This window comes from Sorex fumeus, unplaced genomic scaffold (genome assembly GCF_029834395.1).
Source record: "Sorex fumeus unplaced genomic scaffold, SorFum_2.1 ptg000131l, whole genome shotgun sequence".
NCBI lineage: Eukaryota > Metazoa > Chordata > Mammalia > Eulipotyphla > Soricidae > Sorex > Sorex fumeus.
This window is the reverse complement of record NW_026606188.1, coordinates 39,288,954-39,313,117: the sequence shown is the minus strand read 5'-3', so window position 1 is coordinate 39,313,117 and position 24,164 is coordinate 39,288,954. Positions and strand designations below refer to the sequence as shown.

Here is a 24,164-nt window from a genome sequence, read left to right as displayed (position 1 = left end):
CACACACTACCTGTCTGAATGCAAGGTTCTGTCCAATGGAAAACCAGCAGGATTGTACTACTGTACAATGGCTGGAGCGATAGCACAGCGGGTAGGGCGTTCGCCTTACACGCGGCCAACATGGCCGACCCGAGTTCGATTCCTCCGCCCCTCTCGGAGAGCCCGGCAAGCTACCGAGAGTATTCGATATGCCAGACACAGTAACAACAAAGTCTCCAATGGAGACATTACTGGGCCCGCTCGAGCAAATCGACGATCAACGGGAGGGCCTTTACCTTTACCTTTACCTTTACAAGAAGGGAGACATCCACAACATTGGCAACTACTGCACGATCTGCCTATTGTCTGTTGTCTACAAGCTATTCACTCGAGTCATCCTGAATAGGATTAGCAGAACACTAGATGAAGGACAACCATGCAAGCAAGCCAGGTTCTGAAAAGAATTCAGCATGATCGACCACATCCACACGATAATCAAGCTCATTGAGGTTTCTCGGGAGTTCAAGATGCCACTTTGTCTAACATTCATTGATTTAAAGAAGGCCTTTGATTCTGTTGAGACAGAAGCAGTCATCAAAGCCCTAGTCAAACAGGGTGTTTAAACTCAATATATCAGGATTCTCCGTGAGCTGTATTACGGATTCACTACCAGGATCTCACCATTGTACAAATAAGTGATCATCCATGTCAAGAGAGGGGTTCGGCAGGGTGATAACATTTCACCGAAACTCTTCAGTGCCACCCTCGAGAACGTCATGCGATGACTGGAATGGGAAGGAATGGGAGTGAAGATAGACAGCCAGCAACTCCACCACCTCCACTTCGCTGATGACATCGTTTTAATACCACCAAACATTAGCCAAGTGGCACAAATGCTGGCCGACTTCAACATGAGTGTGGAAAGGTTGAACTACAGCTGAATCTCATGAAGACAATGCTTATGAGAAACCGTCTAGTTCCTGACGTTCCATTCATTCTCAACGGAACAAATATCTCTGAATGCAACAGTTATGTGTACCTAGGTTGAGAAGTCAACATGAAGAGTGACCTGGCACCTGAGTTGCGCAGGAGGAAGAGAGTGGCTTGGAACGCCTTCAAGAGCATCTAAGAAATAGCTAAGAGGACAAAGAACCTCAGGCTCCGGGCACATCTCTTCAATTCCATTGTTCTTCCTGCATTAACATATGCCTCAGAGATCTGGGCCCTATGAAAACAGGATGAGAACGCTATTTGGGTCTCCCAAAGAGGAATCGAAAGAGCTATCCTTGGAGTATCACTCTTCACTCAAATGAGAGAAAGAATTCGGAGTTCTGACCTCCATTGACAATCAAGTATCAGGGATGCTGTCTTGTTTGCCAAGCTGTTGAAAACAGATGGGCTGGACACATAATGTGATTTGGAGACGACCGCTGGACTGGAGCCATTACCGACTGGATTCCACAGGATGTCAAAAGATCGCGTGGCTGCCCACCTCTGAGTTGGTCAGACTTCTTCATCAAGACCCTGAATGAACGGTTTGAGGCTCTTTGTGTTTCTGGAATGAGCAGATGCCACTGGGCTACACAAGCATGCAACAGAGACAAATGGAGACATTACTGGCACCTGCTCGAGCAAATTGATGAGTAACGGGATGTCAAGTGATCAAGTGATCAAGTTTCTCCAAAATATGATTTCTTTTCCAAGACATGCGTTTCTCTAATTCTCACAGACGCCACCCTTGGCTTACTGCTTTCAGCTTCCTCTGGATACAAAGCTCCTCCTTCTCAGGCTTCCACCCCTCAGGCCCGGACGCCGTGGCCAGACTTGGCCTGACCCACTTTTCACTAGCAGGCTTCAGTTTGAAAGGCACATGACCATCCTAGGTCAAGAACTGCTTTTGAATTTTTTTTCATTTTTTTATAATTTTATTTATTGAATCGGGGCTGGAGCGATAGCACAGCGGTAGGGCGTTTGCCTTGCATGCAGCCAACATGGCTGACCCGAGTTCGATTCCTCCGCCCCTCTCGGAGAGCCCGGCAAGCTACCGAGAGTATCTCACCCGCACGGCAGAGCCTGGCAAGCTACTTGTGATGTATTTGATATGCCAAACACAGTAACAACAAAGTCTCCAATGGAGACGTTACTGGGCCCGCTCGAGCAAATCGACGATCAACGGGAGGGCCTTTACCTTTACCTTTACCTTTTTATAATTGTATTTATTGAATCGGGGCTGGAGCGATAGCACAGCCGTAGGGCGTTTGCCTTGCACGCAGCCAACATGGCTGACCCGAGTTCTATTCCTCTGCCCCTCTCGGAGAGCCCGGCAAGCTACCGAGAGTATCTCACCCGCACGGCAGAGCCTGGCAAGCTACTTGTGATGTATTTGATATGCCAAACACAGTAACAACAAAGTTTCCAATGGAGACGTTACTGGGCCCGCTCAAGCAAATCGATGAACAATGGGAGGACAATGACAGTGACAGATTTATTGAATCACCGTGAGAGCAGTTACAAAGCCTTCAGGTCTAAGTCTTGGTCATACAATGAAACACCCGTACCTTCACCAGTGCCCCTTCTCCACCACCAAAAAACCCAGTATACCCCCATCCCACACCCTCCGCCTACCTGTGGGGCAGATGATTTCCACATTACTCTCACTCTACTTTTGATCACATTCAATATTTCATCACCAGACTCACCATTATTATTTGAGATTTTACCCCAACACTCAGATCTGCTGAAAAGACAACAGTAGACACTTTGTGTTCTATTGCTGGTTATGAATAACACAGGATGTCGCGTGGCTGCAGTAGGCCCATGTGATTTTGAAATTCTGAAATTTTAACACTTAAATCTGGAGGGATTTCTGCCAAAAGCCACTGGGTTTCGAGATTTGTTCCTGAGTACCTGAGATCAAGGCCGTTGAGCAGCTTGATCAGGAGCCAGAGAGGCCGTTCATGGGCGATGACTTGGGGTCTCATTGGGACGGGGAGATCAGGACTGGCTCCACTCCCATCCCGTGAGGCCCAACAAGTTTTGTCACTGCAGGCCCAGACATGACTGTCCAATGGCCTCTGGAGGATGACGGCCACCGAGCCACCAAGAGGGAGCAGGCAGAGTGACAACACCCTTTCCCCCTGGGGTGGCCTGGAGACAGTAACCTACTGCAGGGTCCGGACACATTTTTGCCAAAAGCCACTGGGTTTCGAGATTTGTTCCTGAGTCCCTGAGATCATAGCCAGTTCAATCAGGAACAAGAGAGGCCATGCCGCTAATTATATAGCTGAGCCGGAGGTGGTTTGTGGGTGTGTTTCCCACATACGTAACTTTTAGCCTTTTAGTTTCTTGGTAAACTTTGCCCCAAGTTTTTGGGGTCTGGTCAAAGGCACAGCAGCAATTTTGGGGTATTTGGAAGTCTGAAGGCGCCATGAGGCTGCTGGTGCACTCACCTCATAGGTAGAGATTGACCTGCTGGTGGCACCATACCCCCTGCTTTTTAAATTTTTAATTTGTGTATTTATCTGTTTATCTGTAATATAATATAAATATTCCATCATAATATAAATAATATAATGTCAATAACTATATCTAGGTATCTATTTTTATGCTGGGAATTAAACCTAGGGTTTGATACATGCAAGTCATGTGCTTTATCAGTGAGTTTTATCTCCAGTCCCAGCACCGTAGCACTGTAGCACTGTCCTCCCGTCATTCATTGATTTGCTCAAGTGGGCACCAGTAACGTCTCCATTGTGAGGCTTGTTGTTACTGTTTTTGGCATATCAAATATGCCACAGGGAGCTTGCCAGGCTCTGCCATTTGGGTGGGATACTCTCGGTAGCTTGCCAGGCTCTCCGAGGAGGACGGAGGAATCGAACCGGGTCGGCCGCATGCAAGGCAAATGCCCTACCTGCTGTGCTATTGGTCCAGCCCTCCAGTCCCAGAAAGGTGTTTTTTTTTTAAATTTTAACGAATCACTGTGAGATATAGTTACAGACTTTCACATTTTTATGACTACGTTTCAATCAAATAATGTTCAAGTATCCATCCCTCCACCAATGCTCATTCTCTATCACCAATGTTCCTAGGGTCCCTCCTGCCACCCCCACCTCTTCCCACCCCCTGCCTCTGTGGCAGACACAGGCATTCCCTCTTACTCTCTCTCTCTCCTTTTAGGTGTTATGGTTTGCAATATAGGCACTAAGAAGCCATCATGTTTGGTCCATAGTCTATTTTCAGCATTTATTCTTACTCCCAGCCCTCTTTTTGACCTTTTTCCCACCATTATTAATATAAAAATTCTAAATCTTTTGTGATTACAAAGATTACTATTTCATATTTGACAAGTGCTTAGACAACTTAAGGCACATAAGTGCTATCTAAGTATTGATCTTAATTTTGTCTATTTACATATTTGTTTTTTGGTGTTTGGGGCCACTGCTGCTGAGCACCCAGTGGTGATCAGGGCTTTTTCCTGGCTCTGCACTCAGGGCTGTCTCTTGATGGTGCACAGGGTACCATATGCATTAATGGGGAATGGTCTAGTGACTGGGATGCAATCCAAAAGCCTTTACCTTATATTATCTCTCCAGACCAAATGGATGGTTCTTAAAGTTAACTATTGTGGGGCTGGAGTGATAGCACAGCGGGTAGGGCATTTGCCTTGCACGCGGCCAACCCAGGTTCGATTCCCAGCATCCCATATGGTTCCCTGAGCACCACCAGGAGTAATTCCTGAGTGCAAAACCAGGAGTAACCCCTGAGCATCGCCAGGTATGACCCAAAAAGAAAAAAAAAAGTTAACTATTGTTCCTTATCACAAAATATCAGCTTCTCACAGCCCTTTGTCACAGCGCCATTAATATCCCAATTTTACAGATGGTGACCCTGAAGAACAGAGAAATAAAGCAACTCACCCAGCTATGCAGCCTGGTACCAAAGTCCGTGCTTCATTGTTCTCCATTTCCTTTCCATTCCAGGGCTTGGTATGATGCCTGGCACCTAATAGGTCTGTTCCATAAATATTTGTTTAACAAATGGAAGATCAGCTCTAATAAGAAAAAATAAACTACCCTGAATCCTAGGCAAAAGAATTTGAGAATTCATCTTGTAGTTATTTTCCTCATGCTAGCAAAAAAACTTTCAAATCAGTTTGTAATTTCAAGTTAAAGTCTTTATTGAGGCAGGGAGTAGAGCATGAGAAAAAAATGATGTCTTTGCATAAAAGATAAAAACTTTTTCTAAAATATTCTGCTCCCTTTTCTCTCTAGACTGAGATCATCAGACTTAACGGAGAAAGACTGGGGGAGGGACAGGCTGTGTGTTTTCTTTTTAGATTACACATCTTTAAGTCAGTACCTTATAAATGTATCAACTACAGTTATTTCTAGAAAATATTTTTTTTTTCTAAATGCTCTTAAAGCCAGCAAAGGTCCATGTTTCACAGTACAAGTCAGATAATATGTGATAATTTCATGGCTATGTTAAGGGGAAAATTGGATAAAAAGACAGAGCTGATCCCCACAGTTAAGGAAAAAACACCAGAAGAAACCAGCTCCAACAGAATGGCTGGCTCACAGTAACAAAAGAGCTTTTTGTTCTGACTTTTTCAAAGCATTTCAGGAGAAATAGTTTGTAACAGCTGCTCCTCGAATTTACACATGAAATCAGTACATGAAAGGCTGCACCTTGGAGGCGAACAATGAAGAATACATTTGCCTGTCTCTGGAGGAAGTGTTGGGGGACCTGGGCTCCCCTACAGCATCTTTCTTCTGCCAGCCAACAATAAGAGCCTGAAGTCAGCTGGCCATGCTGAATGGTATATGGTTACAGCTATAGAGACTGCATTGGTGGGCACCTGTGCTGCTGAGGTGAGGCTAGGTCATAGGATTAACAAAGTATCCTCAAAAGCAGAAGTGTAGAGAGGGTCTGCAAGTATCACGTTACTTAAAAAAATTTAGGGGGCCAAAAAGCAAAATAAAATAAAGTGAAAAGTAAAAAAAAAAATTAGGGGCCTGAAGGGATAGTACAGGGGGCAAGAAGCTCGCAGCTGCCTACTTTACATGCCTGGCTGACCTGGGTTTGAGTCCTGGCACCCCACGTGGTCCCCTGAGACACCCCCCCCTCCTACTCCCCACCAGTAGTGATCCCTGAGCAGAGGCAGGAGTAAGCCCTGAGCAAAGCAGAGTGTATCTCTCCACCCCCACTTTCCCCCTAATTAAGTCTATAAGCACCATGGACTGAACCGGGTACATCCTCAGTGACTCCCCAGCCCTAGGGTGTGACTTGTCTAGGACACAGAATGCTGATGATCTCTTATTTAAAGCTTTCACGGGTAAATAGAAATCTTGAGCTAAGAACAGAGGAAGAGAATTTGACAAGTAAAATCAGACATATCTTTGAAGCCTCCCAAAGAATGAGAGAGAGAGAGAGAGAGAGAGAGAGAGAGAGAGAGAGAGAGAGAGAGAGAGAGAGAGAGAGAGAGTTTAGATCACATCAGAATTCAAAGGAACTCAGAAGAGCAACCACAGCAGAGGTTTGAAGTTCAGCTTTCGTTTTATTTTTCAATTGCAGATAACTTCGAGCTATTGCATAAAAGAGAGTGAAAGCAGATTTAGATTGAAAAATTGCTGCTGTGTACTTCACGGCCTTTCACAGATTTCCTCTGTGATACCCAGAGACCTGACAGGAGGTGGATTTGACTCGCTACTGCTGTTATCAACTGTAGCTCGTGTCTGTGGAAAACAGCTGCTGATGACGTTTTGCAGATCCAAATCCAAATTTGCAGACCATGCCGTTAGACTCCTAGCTATAGCCTACTTACATTCTAAATGGCACACATACAAAGGAATAAGAATTCCGATTCACGGCCACCAACAGTCGACATTAATTTTTTATTACTTTGCTCTTAGAAGAGAAGGTTCTGGACCTGTGGGCTGGCCCTGAGTCCCACACCATGTGGAAGCCAGCAGAGATCTATCCACAGAGCTTTGGGGGTGAGATGAAGGAGGAGGAGTCACAGGGTGTCACTGTTTTCCTTTGATGAGGAAAGCCATCTTCCAAGATATGTAACATTTGTCAGTGTGCTGAGAGAACATAATGGACGTCACCTGTCAGCCGGGAGCAACGGTTCTCTGTCCTCTGACCACCAAGGCTTCCCTTTTACAGATATTTCTAATTGATTCCAACAGGTTCACGGTCATGCCAGTTGCTGTTACCTTCTTCTCTTGCACTACGCAAGTGAGTGGGGGTCAGTGTGTGCCACAGCACAAGACTCAGACCCAGTGAAGCTCTTGAGTGTGGGGAGCATCTTGGGCTTCATCCCTGCTCAGGCCCATCCTGATGAGTGTTTTGGGCCCTGTGTCTTGGGCTGCGCTGACCTCAGTGGCTCCCAGTGCCGACACTGCAGAGGGATTTGTGAGCTATTGCTGAGCACACAATGGTCCACATAACTGCAGCGAAAAGACCCCCCTGTGTTCAGGGGAACGCAGCTGATTCAACTGGCTTTTGTAGAAGGGACAGCAGGGATCTCCGGATACGCCTTTGGATTCCAAGACTGAGCCACGCATTGGCCTAGGAGGAGGTTCCAGTTTCTTCCAGCTACCTGTAAGAGACCGTTACGATGCCAAAAGTCATGCTTAGCTTGTCCCTTGGCTATTTTTCATGCTTCCTCCCCTGCATCCCTGCCCCACTCTTTCCTGCCTACAATAACAGCAGCAATAATAAGAGCTGCTTTGTCGTGCTCAGGGAGTTACTCAGCTTCTGGCTCATCCTGGTGATCTCTCTCTTTTTTTCACATTTTCTTGAGTTGTTCCAAAGCTTGCTTCTATCAGTTTAAGTGAAATGATATTTTAGAAATTAAAACCTGGCTACCGAAGGGTCGCTTCTTCCTTAGCAGGACTTAGAGTTTAGCTGAGAGCTCCCCAAGATGCAAAGAAGGCAAGAATGCAAATTTGGGGCTGTACCTTGGTTCTTTTGGAGGGTCTCTGGAGCAGTGCCCAGGGGCCACAGGGACTATTTCTTGTGAGCCTGAGGGTGTGGTGCTCAATAGGCCATGCAAGTAGTGCTTGGGCCACACCTGGTGGTGCCTGGAGATGAGGGGTGGGGCTCTAAGAAGTGGAGGGTCGGGGCTGGAGAGTACAGTGGGTAAGGCACTTGTCTTCCATGGCCGACCCAGGTTCGATCCCGGGCATTCCATATGGTCCCTAAGCACTGCAAGGAGTAATTGTTGAGCACTGTCAGGTTTGGGCCACCTGCCCAACCCCACCTCGCCAAAAAAGATGCTGAGGATGGACTGAGGTGGCCATCTCCCGAGACTTGTTGCTTGGTTCTTTAAGAGTCTAGCAAACTAGGGGGGCTGGAGCGATAGCACAGCGGGTAGGGCTTTTGCCTTGCATGCGGTCAACCCTGATTCGATTCCCAGCATCCCATATGGTCCCCCAAGCATCGCCAGGAGTAATTCCTGAGTGCAAAGCTAGGAGTAAATCCTGTGCATCGCCAGGTGTGACTCAAAAAGCAGAAATGAAAAAAAGTCTAGCAAACTAGAATTCATCTTTTATTTCTCTTTTTTGCCTGTAGGTCATTGTACTCTCTTGTTCTCAAAAAAGATACTTTACTTAAAATTATTTGGTGATACTTTCTAACACTGAATAACACATTCATTTAAAGCGCGATTTTTAAAAACAGACCACGTGTCACACATCCCATTTCTTCTCTGATCCTTTAGATAGTCCCACAGATATGGAATCTCGTCTTATGTGCCTAGGGATACTTTACTATCCCAACAATGAAGTGCTTTGGTGTTTTTCTCTTCACTATTATTAGTGCCAGAGACCAAACCCAGGGATTCATATTCGTGAATTTTTTTTCTATTTTCTTTTCTTTTTTGTTTGTTTTGGTTAACCCAACAGTGCTCAGGCTTATTCCTGGGTCTGCACTCAGGGATCACACTTGGTGGGGCTTAGGGGATCATGATATATAGTGCCAGGGATTGAATCAGGGTTGCCTGCGTGCAAGTTTTAGTTTACTAGTTACTAGTTTTATTGTTTGTATGTTTTAAAATGACTATTTTTGTTGTTTTTGTTTTTGTTTTTGGGCCAGACCTGGTGGTACTTGTGGCAGTGCTTGGGGGAACCATACGGAATGCTGGGGACTGAACCAGAGTTGGCTGTGTGTAGGAACACACCCTATCCATTGTACTATTGCTCTGGCTCCTTAAAATGACTATGTTTGGGGTTTTTTTGGGGGGGCGGGAGGTTGGGGCACACCTGGCGATACTCAGGAGTTACTCCTTTCTCTGTACTCAGGAATCACTCTTGACATTGTTCAGGGGACCATATGGGATGCTGGGGATTGAACCTGGGTCTGCCACATGCTAGGCAGGTGCCTTACTGTGTTGCTCCAGCCCAGAGCAATTATATTTTGAAGATGCCCTGTGTCAAGTTACAGTGAAACTTTGACTGCATTATCTCTTGTTCTTCTAGCAATCCTGTGACCTGGGTATTACTAAACTTATTTTTTCAGAAGAGGAAACAGACTCAGAAAAGTTAAATATGGTCCATAGCATATAGCTAATGAGCAGACACGGTGGAACTCAAGTTCTGGGTTCCAAAGAGTGCTGCCTATTATGGTCTAGACTTTACTGAAAAGCATTTTCCTGTGTTGCTCAGCCTGGATAGGAGCAGCCTGGGGGTTCTCTTCATGAAGACAGAGCCCACACTCCAGCCAATTATATACACACAGAATGACTTTAAGTCACTGAGGTATCTTTCACTTTTGTTTTCTGTTTTGCTCTTGAGCCTCTGAACAGTGCTCGGGGCCACCCACAAGGCTGTCTAGTGCTAGAGAGTGAAGCTAAAACCCTGTGCATGCCACGTGTGTGCTCTAGCACTTGGGGCCAGCTCCCTGCCCCTACAGGTGTGCTTGTGTAGTTTGTATTCACTTTTTACGAAGAATTCTGCTCTACTTTAGGGAGGACCACATGTATTACTTTAGCTGTTTAGATTACCAAAGAAATCTCAAGTTCATATACTCATTTAAAAAATACAATAGGAGGGCCAGAGAGATGGCATAGCAGGCAGGGTGTTTGCCTTGCACACAGAGACCCACGTTAGATTCCTGGCACCACATATGGTCCCCTGAGCACTGCCAGGAGTGATAGCTGAACACAGAGCCAAGAATAAGCCCTGTGCACTGCTGCGTGTGGTCCCCAAAAGACAAGAAAATAATAGATATGTATATACATATATCTATGGAAAAGGTCTCCCCGTCACTGCATGGCAGGGAGTCCCTGCATAAGTCTAAGCCTCATTACTTCACTTAAAACTGGAAGACAGTTTCCTATCTGGTAGAGTTGTGTGAAAAGTAAACAAAACAAGAAGAGAAATATAAGTGAGTGTTTCCAAGAAAGAGGGGGGAAAAAAGACTCAAAAGGCGACTGATTTGACTTTGACCATTTCCTGGAGCTCCCCTCCCTGAAAGCAAAACAAAACAAAAAGCAGCACAGCTGCCACCAGCCTGCTATGTGACAGCTTCTTAGGGTCGCTCTGGGGAAGCTACGCCTTTTCTGGGGTTCTTGCAGGACTCAGGACAGGGGGAGCTGAATGGCAGGCTGGCAGCCAGATGTTCCAAAGGCATGAGGCATTTTTGTTTCTCAAAAAGGTCTGCTATTCTCTAATACATAAAAGAAAATCAGTATGGAAAAAGCCCAGAACAAGAAGGCTGGAGATCATGTTTGCATCAAGGCCACAATGGAGAGATCTGTGCACAGCCACTTGAAAAATCAACCCTTGACTTGCATCCCAAGCTTTGTTTTTTGGGGCTGGAGCAATAGCACAGCGGGCAGGGCGTTTGCCTTGCATGCGGCCAACCCGGGTTTGATTCCCAGCATCCCATATGGTCCCCTAAGCACCGCCAGGAGTGATTCCTCAGTGCAGATCCAGAAGTAACCCCTGAGCATCGGCTGGGTGTGACCCAAAAAGCAAACAAACAAACAAACAAACAAAAAACCAAGCTCCATTTTTTTTCTTTTGCTTCTTATCCTCCGTTTTTTATGGAGGTACTTTGATTTACAATACCATTAATGATAGATTCATGCAAATATAGTTCCAAAACCAGGGTTCTGAAATTCCAGCCCTTTGAGCCCTCTCCCTGGTCCTGCATGTACCCACTGCAAGAGTGCCTGCTTGCCTCCACCAATATCTCCCCAAGCTCCTCCACTCCATTGCTCCTAAGCTCAAGTCTTGTAGACCAGCTCTCTAATTCCACTGTCCTGGGCAATATGTTGCTTCCTGTTATGTACCTTTATTTTGGTTTTATTTTATTTTCAGAGATTCTCTTTTTAATTTTTTTTTTTAATTCAGGAAATCCTTTTTTTTTTTGAGCCAGGGCTCAGTGTTTACTCCTGGCACTGTGCTCAGGGGTCACTCCTGGCAGTCTTTGGGGACCATATGGGGTGCTGGGGATGGAACCTGGATCAGCCGCAAGCAAGGCAAGTGCCGTACCTGCTGTATTATCGCTCCAGCCCCGAAAATACTTTTTTGTTGGTGGGAAGGGGGCAGTTTCCAAATGTTTGAGTCCCCCACCCACCCCCTTTTTGTTCTGGCACAGACACCAGGACAAGCAGTGTGTACATCATTCCGACCTATTAACCTTGTGGCTCTTGTTGTTTTGCATGGGATAAGGCATATGATGAAGACAACCAATGAAAGCCAGATCTGTTATCACAGCTGAGGACCTCAAGACCTGGCTGCAAAGGACAAAGGAAGTGAGGTGCCTCCTACATGGATGAAGCTGATTTCTCTGAAGATAGAACTTCTCAGCAACTGGAAGACTTGCCTTATGATGGGGATTTCACCCAAATCAAGACTTACAATCACTCTAGTAATAATGACATCTATGATGTCCCAAGCCACATGATATCCACAGCAGAAAACCATCAAGAAAAGAATCCCCCTAAAGAGACCTACAGAAATGTAGACCTGGCCTTGGTGCCCAATAAAATGACAAATAATGCCATCAATGATGTATCTATTCAAGAGAAACTGGGTACCCTTCATCCTCATCCTCCAGCTAGTAAGAGAAACCCTCCAAAGACCAATATTTCTAGTACTTTACTCCATCATATTTCCAAAGAGGAATTATTAAATGGTCAAGGCATTACTTATGAAACTCTCCTGGAGACCTCTGATACCGATAGTGACAGTTGCGATGAAGCTAATATTAAAAGTCTCTTTTTGCGTTACTCTAAGAAATATCAACTAGAAGAGCAACCCCCAGAACTCACTAACCAATCTCCCAGAAAGAGGGAAGGTGAAAACAGTAATGAGACTCCAAGCAAGACAGAAGAAAACCCTACTGACTTCAGAAGGGCAGTGGGTACCGGAGATAGAGGTCATCAAGGGAATCCAAATTTCCTAACTAAAATCAAGAGCCAAAATGACAAACAAAAAAGCGGTCATGGGCAGGCACTCCAGAAGCAGAAGACTGAAAATGCCAGTTCAGGCTGTTGGGTCAAATATGGACAAGATCAAGCTCATGACCTTTGCTCTAATTTCCTTAATGTTGCTCCGAAAGAGAAAAACCCTCAAAATAGCCACATTGATAGATTACTTATAGTAGATAAACAAACCAGATTTATACCTACATTGAGAGATAAATTGGCTATTGTGCAAGACATTTTAGAAAGCATGGCTAGGTTGAATTGCACTGAAAAACACGAACAGCGAAGGAAAACCATGGTACGTTCGTGCCTGCCACAGGTGAGTGAAACTACGTGTAGGAAACAGGTATTAGGACTCTGCTCATCTTCATCAGTCTGGGCGTTGGAGGGTAGGATGGGGCTACGTATTGAGCTGAGGTCCGGTTCTGAGGTTCCCAGATCTGACCGAACACCTTGATCTCTCAGAATCTTCGTGGTGGTCACATGACACAGGATAACAGGTAAAAATTTAAGGAGTTTTTTTTTTTTTTGTGTGTGTCTGCTTTGGGGCCACACCTAGTGGTGCTCAGAGGTCACTCCTGGCAGTGCCCCAGGGGAACTGTGTAGTATTGTAGGTGGAATCAGGGCTTTGAGCCATCTCCCGGGTCCTGCATGTATTAAAATAAAATCCAAAACTTTCACCCTTGAATTTGAGCCTTTATCTTTTTTTTTCTTTTTGGGTCATACCCAGTGATACACAGGGGTTATTCCTGGCTCATACACTCAGAAATTACTCCTGGGAGTGCTCGGGGGACCATATGGGATGCTGTGAATCAAACCTGGGTTGGCCGCGTGCAAGGCAAACGCCCTACCCACTGTTCTACCAGTCCAGCCCAAGCCTTCATCTTTTTTTTTTTTAATTCTTCTTTATTTCATATTCTTTTTCTCCACTTAGCTTCCCCCTCTCAGAAACCATCCACTGTTACTTGACTGGTCCCTAACCTCTCCTAAGCCTCTGAACTCTTAGTTCCCACCTCACAAGGAGTATCCATTCTCTCCTTGCTTCTTTCCTGAGACCTGCCCTTTCTCAGAGCCTCCTTCAGCTACCCCACAGACACAGGGCTCTGCAGAGCTCCTGGGCCCTCATCACGCATTCTTATTTGCTTATTTTTTCAGAGTGATTATCTGATCCTGCATTGGATTATAATTTGTAAATATTTTTCATTCACTCAGTTTGTGTACTAGGAGTACACAAATTGGCCTTCATCTTCATCTTCTGATTTTCCCCAGAGGACTGGCTTGTTTTACACACACACACACACACACACACACACACACACACACATACACACACACACACACACCCCTTAACTATTCTAAATTGAACTGAATTAGGTCCTCTATTAGGTCCTCTAATAACATAGCACAGCCTGCTATATTAATAATTACTTAGTAGATGCTATTTCCCCTTAACAATGTCTCTGTCTTCCTTCCCACCCCCAACAACATCTGAACGTGCTGAGGGTCAGCATCTTGGTTCCTCAACACAGGCTGATTATTTGAAACCCAGTGATTAGGTAAATTCACATCAACCTTTCTTTTATTTCTTTAGCAAGTTGCCAGGACCTAACAACACTTTGTCTTTCCATAATCCCCCTTCTTGCTTCAACTCCCTTTTCCAGCTGAGTTTGGGAACCCCCAAAAGGTGAAGGAAACCACCCCTGATTCACCCCCACATCCATATGTCTCCCTAGCCAGCAGCCTAGGCATGTTGATCAGATGCTTCTGTCATCTTGGAGAAGTTGGTAGATCTGGGACGTGGGAAGTCTCGGAAGCGCTTGTTCTGCTCACTGCAGAACCCTGGGTGCTTTCAGGCCACGGGGTTAAGGAGTCAAACAGTCATCAGGCTCAGCTCTCCTGGCAGTGGGGAGTCTGAAGCTGGTCTCTAGCTTTGTCATCACAGCTTTGGGGAACTGGACGCCGTACATTCCGTGTTCAACACATAATTGAGATAGTTATAATAATCACAACTAATTTGGCCACCACTGTGCTCTGCTAATATTTCTGAGCTAATGTTACTGGGAACAATGGGAAGAAGAGCTTTGAGAGGAATCTAGATTTAAAATTCTCCAAATTGCCTGCTGTGAAGCAGAAAAGGGCAGATTTGGGGTAAATAATCACTAGCTTGATGTGGATTTTGGAACGTAATGTATACCATTGCATAATATTGAGCTACATGTGATGGGAGATGGGAGATGGTAACAGCAACAGTGACAGACCTGGAAAAAATTTCTGGGATGGGCTCAGTGATACAGTGTCTGTCCCCCGAGACCCTGGTTCATCCCTGGCACCACACACACACACACACACACACACACACACACACACACACAGCATGCACACACGCACACATGCTCACACATACACAAGTTAACAAAAAGATCAACAATGGTCCCTGTCCTTGTGGAGCTAATGGTATACTTTATTGATCATATGATTTTATCTATTTTTTTTAGATACTAGGGATTGAATAAACACAGGGCTTCACATATGAAAGCAAGTTCTCTGCCACTGAGCTACATTGGACCTCTTAGGATCTACTTGCGAGATATTTTGAATACTTCATATACTAATATCAAACATGTCAGTAGTAGCTACGACATAGCGAATGTTGCCATGTGACATATTTTACAGCTATACTGTACATTGAGCTGGGGCTGGGCCACACCTGGCAGTATCCAAAGCTTTCTCCTGCCTCTGTGCTCAATGCTCATTCCTGGTGGTGCCTGGAAGACCATATGCAGTACCAGGGATTAAACCAGGATAGCTGCAAGCAAGACAAGTATCTTAACTCCTGTATTATCTTTTTGGCCCCTACACCATACATTTAATTCTTCCAACAATAGATGGGATCTATTGCTATCCACTCAGCACTGCTAAGGAATGTGAGGTTTATGGTAATGAGGCTGCCCTGGGTCAGCCTGAAGTCCAGCCTTGGTAGTAGAGGCCACTTTCCTCCAAGTTTCTGCTGGTCCTTCTGTTTGGTGGTGCCCTTGTCAGCATCAACGATAATATATTCTTCTCCTTTAATTGTGCAGATGAACTCTACGATACATTTCCACCAGGAACATCTCCCAGGTACTAGCATTTAGATATTCATTTTGAAGCTTAAAAAATAGTGATTACAAGAGACTCTGCCCTGAAATTGAGATGAATAGTAGCCAAAATGACTTCTTTCTTCTACAGGAATGGAATCAGATACCAGCCCCGTTAGATTGTCATCAACTGGTCACAAAAACGTTTCCTCGAGTTCTTCTTACATATTTCAAAAGATATCCCAAGGAAGTCAGATGTGTCAGGAGTTGAAAGAACAGACAAATCAACTGAAGACTAAAGTAACGCTTTTAGAGTTCATTATAAAGACCAGAAGGAACCAAATTCAAATATAAGGCATCAAGTCATTAATGAAAATATTGTATTTCTTTCACTGCAGGTTGAAGCATTTTCAAAAAGCATAGCACAGGACCCTTCCCATCATTTGAAAGCCAGAAAGCAGGTAATAATTTTTGTGCTGTTTTAAAAATCTTTATTAGGGGACAATAGATAGCTCAAAAGACTGAGGTACATGCCTGGCACCTGGAGGCCCCTGGGCTTCCTTCCTGATACCAATTGTCCCCTCCACACTGCCAGGGTGCGTCCTGTTCCCCAGCACTGCAGGAATCAAGCAGCACTGGGCCAACTACTGTCAGGAGTGACCCCACAGTCTGAGTGCTACTTGGGATCCCCAAAACAAAACAAAAATAAGCTTTTGGGAGACTTTTGACATGGTTTCAGAGTCAGAGAGATAGTGCAGCAGGTAGGGCACTTGCATAGCATGTAACTGGCCTGGGTTTGATTCCCAGTACCCCATTTGATCCCCTCCAAGCACCATCATGGAGTGATCCTTGAGCCAGGAGTAAGCCCTGAACACTGCCAGGTGTGGCCTTCAAACGGGTAAAAGAAGAAAAACAAAGCAGCAGCAGCAGCAGCAACAACAACAATAACAACAACAAAAAACCCCAAAACCCCCCTAAGGCCCCGACAATAATGAAAAACCCAAAAGACATATGGTTTCACAGCACATTCTTTCTGTGTTGTGGTGGTGGACATACTGTATTCAGAAATGCTTTCCTGAAGCATAAATTATCTTCGCATTACCAGGGGGGAAAATAGCTTAGAATTCATTGGCCTTTCTTCCTCAAACATCTATCAGTCATGCTGTTGCTCCCCACCAGTTCCTCATAATAATCTGCGTTCATGGGAGACCCAAGAGAAGCACGTGTCAACCCCCTTTGAAGGGAGAGGGGAGATACCAGTTATAAAAGATAGCGTCATCTGTTGAGAGATGTGAGCTAGAAGGAAATGTGCAGATACAGAATGATCTCTCTCATGTGTGGGACTTAGATACACAGCAAGAGTCAAAGACAACATAACGGGAGAACTTATCCACAAAATTGAATTGGGGGGGTAGGGAAGGAGGGGTGTTGGGGTCCTTGGGGAAGGGAGGTGGGTACACTGGTGATGGGTATAGTGTTGGAATTATGTGCATGATAATGATTAGTTATTAATATATACAACAGGATCTCAATAAAAACCAAAAAAATTAAAAATAAATAAAACCAGGAGGCAATAAAAATTGAAACACCACACACACACACACACGCACACACACGCACACACACCTCATACACAAAATCTGCCAGTATCTGGCAAGTCAGTAAATAAATTTGAGAACTCTTGGGATCAGAGCAGATAGTATAGCAGGTAGGGTGTTTGCCTTGCATGCAACTGACTCAAATTCCATCCCCAGCTCACATATGGTCCACCAAGCACCACCATGAGTAATTCCTGAGTACAGAGTCAGGAGCAACCCATGAGAATTGATAGTGTGTCGCAAAAACAAACCAAAAAACCCCACCATAACAAAATCTTTGACCTCCTTGCTTGTTGATGCCTTTAATTAAATTGCTGTTTTATATTGTAAGCATGACTGCCATGCTCATCCAGGGTTGTGGGATGTGGGATGTGGCACCACGCCAATGGAGACAAAAGGTTGAAGTCAGCAGCAGCAATAGGTGATGCTTAAGGAGTTTAGGCCACTGGGTCAGCAACAAGGCAGACTCAGAACCCCAGATCACAAGGACGCAGCCAAGCCCAAATGCAGACTCTACTTCAGAAACCAGACAGCAACAACCAAAGCAGGAGGATCCGCTTCCAAGAAAGGGTATCCATTAATCATCCATCATATGAATTTAGCTAAATAACTAGTTTATCCAGTCCACAAATACTTATCAGCTACTTCTCAGATCCTAAACTCTACCACACATTAGGAATTTGGAGCACTGTAGCACTGTACTCCTGTTGTTCATCGATTTGCTCGAGCGGGCCCAGTAATGTCTCCATTGTGAGACTTGTTGTTACTGTGTTTGTCATATCGAATATGTCATGGATAACTTGCGAGGCTTTGCCGTGTGGGCAAGATACTCTTGGTAGCTTGCCAGGCTCTCCGAGAGGGGTGGAAGAATCGATCCCAGCTCATCTGGTATGATAGAGGCAATATAATAACCTAATAGGAAATATATTTTGCCCAGAGAATCCAGAATCATTAAATAGCTAAAAGCATTATTCTACAGTAATCATCAGGACCTAAAATGAAGGAGGAAGATATAGGAGGAGGATCTGGAACTAGTATGTGGTATATGCCAGAGTTCTTAAATATGTTACTCCATTTAATCATCCTAAACCCAATAAGTAAGATACTATCATCTTCATCTTATACTTACATTTTTAAAAATTCACATGAAAACAGAGTGCTATATGATTCATACTGCCCTAAAGGAAAGCAGCACTGGAGATGAAGTAAAAAAAAATTTTTTTAAATGACTTGTGGTACCATATCCTTGAAACAACAGACTGGAAAAAAAGACAAGGAAACAAAATTGGTGAAATAGTACAGAGGTTGCTAATGGTAGCCTAGAAGCTGCTATCCCAGGCAATTAGAATAAGGCACTGTTTTTTTTTGTTTTGTTTTATTTTGCTTTTTGAGTCAACCCAGCAATGCACAGGGGTCACTCCTGGCTCTGCACTCAGGAATGACCCCTGGTGATGCTCAGGGGACCATATTGGATGCTGGGAATCAAATCCGGGTGGGCCGCATGCAAGAAAAATGTCCTACCCACTGTGCTGTCGCTCCAGCCTCAGAGTAAGGCTCTCTGGATGGCTTCCTGGAGGTGACTCTGATGTGGGCACTGTAGGAGGAATATAGGTGAACTTGGCAGAGCAGGGCTAGAGGGCTGTTTCAAGAACAGAAATCAATAGGCACTAAGGTCCAGGGACAAGGAAGTGCCAAGAGTTGATAAACTGTATGGTATGGTGATTAATGCCAAGAGCTGAAAGTTCAGGAGGTGAAGAGGAAGGGGGAAGCTAGAGGAGAGGATTCCTCGATGAAAAGCCATAACATGTTGGTACCATTTGTGTTAATTAAACCACATCCAAGTGGAAGTTCCCTGTGGTCTGCTTCAACACTTGAAGTCATGCTAAGGAGCTTAAGTTGCATCCTGTGGGTGAATGATGGGGCAACACTGAAGGATTTAAAACCAACGAACAGTGATGTCATGTACGACTGTACGGACAGAGACTACAGGGAACAAGTTTTAAAGATCTGAGCCAAGGCTGGCAAAAGTGAAGAGGGAACATGGAAACACTAGGGGTTGAGGAAGTGGTTTAAAGATGGCAGGCTGAAATGGCGAGTGAGGGAAGGGAGGAGGCTGGGTGAGTTCCAGATCTCTAGCTTAGGCAAACAAGGCAAGGAATCAAAGTGGAAGATCCGGTTCAGAATGGGTGTGGAGGCAAAGGTCAAGTTCAGTTTGGGATGTTTTTGAGGTGCCTACAGGACATCCAACTGCAGGGGTTCAGCAGGGAATCAGCACAATGGAACTGGGACTGTCGGGGCTGGAAAGGGAGATTTGGATGTGGTTGTGGTTTGAGATAGACCAAAGGGAACATGCAGTAGCAGCAGGGAAGACGTCCACAGACAGAATCACAGCCATTGACAACCAGGGACAGGATATCCACAAGAAGAGAAGCAAGGAGGGACCCAGAAGATCATGGCAGCCCTGGAAGGGGCAGAGTTGCAGGAACTAAGAACAAAGAGGGTTTTACGAAGCAGAAGGTTTTAAGACAAAAAGCTTTTAAGACCATCAAATGAATGTTCCAGAGGAAAGAAATCAAGGGAGGAAGAAAGATGAGAAAGGGAAGTAAGGGAGGAACTGAGGTCGGGGTGTCAGTTATACTGGTGATGTGTGAGAGTAGATCCAAAGCATAGACTCAACAATGCTGAAAACATGAGATCAAAGTTGTAACCACTGAAAAACATATAAAACAAAAAGTTATGTGAATTCTTTATAGATTTCAAATACTTACCCCTTGTGAAACCTAAGATGTACAAATATCTTCCCCCAGTTTCTTGATTGACTTCTTTTTCTGGTAGGCTTTTTTTTGTTGTTGTTGTTATATAGAAGCACTTTGATTTTTATGTAGTCCCATTTGTTTATTCTTGTATTTGTTTTCCTTATAAATGGAGCTGAGTTTCCAATGCATTAAGAAGGGATTCCACCCCCCCCCCACCCACACACACACACAAGTTTATTACGTTGATCAAGATACTTGCTCTCTGGAAACCTGCCACATTTTCCATAAGGCTGAAACAACTATGTAGCAACAGTTCTTACAACAATTCTATGTTGTAAGAATTGAAAGGAATAATATACTTACAGTAGTTTAGTAAAATAATAAGTGAAAATTATCAATAAGCATTCTACTAAGAAAAGTTGCAACCACTGAACTCTGTAATGTGCCTCTCGAGGTGGCAGGCAGGGATGGGGGGTTGGGGCTGGGGATGAAATATGGAAACACTGGTAGAGGGAAGTTGGCAATGGGGGTGGGATTGGTGTTGAAATATTACATGCTTAAAACTGTAACTTTGTCAGTGATGATCCTTTTTTTTTTATTAAAAAATTTTTAGTAGTGAGACTCATGAGGTACAGTTGCAGACTTACACATTTTTGTGCTTGGGTTTCAATTATACAATGATCAAATACCCATCCCTCCACCAGTGCCCATTTCCCACCACCATGGATCCCAGTATCCCTCCCGCCCCCCCCATCCCCCCCATCTCACCCTGCCTCTGTGGCAGGGCATTCCTGTCAGTGATGATCCTTTAATAAAATAGTTAAAAATATTTTTAAAAGTGTTCTGATTAGGAAGGAAAGTAAGAGGTGCACTGGATTTGAGAGCCAATAGTATGAGGGCACCTGGAAATATCGAGTCAGAGCACGTGGGGAAAGGAGTTCAGAGCAGGCTTTGGGGGAGAGCAGAGACTTCGGAAGGGCTGAGCGAAGGAGAGAGAAATAACCCCAGGCCTGAGGATCCTGAGGCCTTCACTTAGCAAGAAGCTTCTTGATGTCAAAGGGACTCGGGTTCATGCTGAGGGAGAGTGGGGCAGCTCCTGACACAGTAGGTCTCCGTGTGAGTTCCAGGCACCTTTGGTGCATCAAGCAGAGGAATCACTGTCCTCCCGTTGTTCATCGATTTGCTCAAGCGGGCCCAGTAACATCTCCATCGTGAGACTTGTTACTGTGTTTGGCATATCGAATACATCACGGGGAGCTTGCCAGGCTCTGCCGTGCGGGCGAGATACTCTCGGTGGCTTGCCGGGCTCACCGAGAGGGGCGGAGGAATCGAACTCGGGTTGGCCATGTTGGCTGCATGCAAGGCAAACGCCCTACCGCTGTGCTATCACTCTAGCCTAAGCAGAGGAAGACAGACAGAATTTTTTTTTTATAAATCATTTTTTTTAATTAGTGAAACACCATGAGGTACAGTTATAGACTTATAAATTTTTGTGCTTGGGTTTCAATTATACAATGATCAAGTACCCATCCCTCCACCAGTGCCCATCCTCCCCCACCACGGGTCCCAGCATCCCTCCCACCCCCCATCCCCCCCATCCCACCCTGCCTCTAAGATAGACAGAATTTAGACTCATCTTCTCCACGTGAGCTGCGCAAACCCAGCATTGGATGCTGGAGCAGACATCTGGTTCTACTTATTAGTTATGAGACCTTAAACACAAAGCATGGCTCCCCATCTCGGGTGCTAGGAGAATTTAGTGAGGTGCAGTTGTGGGTCAGAAAACTGTGTCCTGGGGCCTGAGCAATAGCACATCGGGGAGAGTGCTTTCCTTGATCACAGCTGACCCAGGCTCCATCCCCACCATCCCATATGGTTCCCTGAGACTGCCAGGGGTGATTCCTGAGTGTAGAATCAGAAGTAACCTCTGAGCACTGCCAGTTGTGGACACAAAAACCAACCCACCCTCCCCACTTCCCCCAGAAAAGAAGAAACCTGTGCTCTATTATATATATTTTATATATATTTATATATTATATATATATTTTATATATTATATATATATTATAACTTAAAAGACTGTAGAGATAGAGGGTTGAGGCAACTTGTCTTGTTTGTGGTCAGCACCACTGAGATCCTAGCATCATATTTGGTCCTCCTGAGCACCATTAGGTGTGATCCCCAAATCAAATCTAACCAAACATGCAATTTAAATTTCAAATCCTAGGGGTCAGGGTTGTGGCTCATCAGTATAGCCCATATCTTGTGTGAGGCCCTAGGTTCAATTCCCAACACCCCAAGCCAACTTACCCAACTTACCAAAAACCCAACTTACCAAAATCCTAATTCATAATCAGCTGATTCCTTCTCATGACTTTTGTTGTCATTTTTATGCTACCAATTCCAAAATTATTATTGTTCAGTCCTCAGCCTTAGTTCCAGATGTTTATGTGTATTTTCATTTGGACATCCCTCTCATTGAAAACTTTACCTGGTCCAACACTGACACCTTGCCCAATATCAACATCTTTATTCGTGATTTTTGCTTTTCCAAATTCCCCATGTCAGTTCACGATTTCACACTTACATCGCATCTGAAGCTAGAAACACAAACACTGACTGGGAGATGTGCATGCCATTTGGGGTTCTGACAAGAACCAGATTTGGTTTCCTCGGTAGTAGGAGGACACTTTTTGTTCCCTTTGAGGGTCCACACCTGTCTGCGCTCAGAGCTTACCCTTCATTCTATTACTAAGGCATCACTCCTGGAAGGGCTTAGGGCATCATATGTGGTAAATCCAAGACAGCTGTGTTCAAGGCAACTTCCATCCCTGCTACACATCTCTCTGACTCTGAGCATTCTGCAAGTCTGACTTCAGTCTCACTTCTTCCACTAAGCTATAGCTAACTATTGCAAACAAGTTTCTTTTCTCAATTGGAATAAAATCCCTGGGATTGGCAAGGGAGAGAGCCCAAATGCCTGGAACACTTGGTCTGCATGCAGTTGGGCCCTGATGCATCCTGCCCGTGGCCCCCACCCCCAAGAACCAAGAGGAGCATTGCCAGGAATAGCCTCCAAGCACTGCCAGTTGTGGCCCCCAAACAACAACAATGAACCCCCAAGATCAGGGATAGCCTCTGGCACAAATTTTGTCTCACGTTTCTGGCCAAGAGTCAGATTCAGAAAGTGCTGAGTGACTGGGCTGCAGGGGTGAAGCTTCTCAACATCAGGACAAAACCCTGACCTGCAATCAGAGTGCTGATCTGCTCAGGTGTGTGTGGTGATCCATCTGGCTAGACCTGTAGCTGCTTCCCGTGGTGCCCACCAATGGCTGCAGACCCAAACCCAAGACCTCCAGCTTTGAGTTATTTCTATGATCTATGTGGCATCAGATATTCCCCGAGCTCCAATTTCCTTCTTGCTGAAACTGGGGTACTAAAATGGGTAAGTTGATATGACTCGGGCTGTCTAGATATTACATGTCACTTGGGAACAAAAATGATAGCCCAAAGGATGGTTGCTTCATTTTGACACTTTGGTAGTTGTGTTTTGGGAAATACAGCTCTCCACACACGCTAATGTGGGAATGATTCCAGTAATTCTCCACCCCATTCCCCCATTTCCATAGGCTCTGGAGACTCTGCAGGAATCCCACCTTCCAGAGCAGGAGTTTCCCGTGTCAGAGAAGGAACAAGTGACATCACAGCCACTGGTCTACAAGCATGAGTCCCCAGCTGTCAGCGACGATGACCCGGAAAGGTCAGGCTTAGACTGTGTGAGGAGAGGGGGCAGAGACAACTTCCTTCAGGCAGGGTCCTGATGGGCTGCCACCTTAGTGCTTTCAAAGCAACAGCTCAAGGGGCAGGAGAAGCCATTGCTGTGAGCACCACTGCCCCACGCAACAAGTCTGGAGTTCTGTCACTGGGTAGTCTCCTGCTGGGTACTGCCCCCGTGGTATGCCTCCACAGAACTGCTGTCTCCAGGAGGAAAAATCAAGGGCTATCATCTTGCATTTTGTTGGATAGTCTTATGATTGGTTCTGAGACTTTGGAGCACAAACAAACCCTAGAAAGTGTCACGTGCTACCTCTGAAAGGATTGGCACCTCCCCACATCCCTCCTGTCCTCTTCCTACTCCTGCCTTCTTTTTTCCCCCAGATTTTAAAAAATAACTTTATTAAGCCATCAGTTTAGTCACAGGCACTCAATATTCCAACACCAATTCCACCACCATTTCACCTTCTCATCACCATTATTTTCAATTTTTCCATCCATCCCTTGAGCCTGCCCCCAGAGCAGGCCTTCAATAATTTATTTT

General features: G+C 45.1%; 2 protein-coding genes across 2 annotated transcripts in view; both read left to right on the top strand.

Annotated features, from left to right (window-relative positions):
- The window catches only part of CLCC1 (chloride channel CLIC like 1), a 200,085-nt gene that overhangs the window by 82,517 nt on the left and 93,404 nt on the right, over positions 1 to 24,164 (top strand). The gene's annotated exons all lie outside the window — the stretch shown is intronic.
- Positions 11,760 to 24,164, top strand: part of AKNAD1 (AKNA domain containing 1) — a 42,558-nt gene continuing 30,153 nt past the window's right edge. The window contains exons 1-5 of the mRNA XM_056139010.1: positions 11,760 to 12,737; positions 15,496 to 15,535; positions 15,644 to 15,792; positions 15,891 to 15,953; positions 23,476 to 23,606. Of these exons, the coding sequence (XP_055994985.1) occupies positions 11,760 to 12,737; positions 15,496 to 15,535; positions 15,644 to 15,792; positions 15,891 to 15,953; positions 23,476 to 23,606 (1,361 nt within the window). The remainder of the gene's footprint in view (positions 12,738 to 15,495; positions 15,536 to 15,643; positions 15,793 to 15,890; positions 15,954 to 23,475; positions 23,607 to 24,164) is intronic.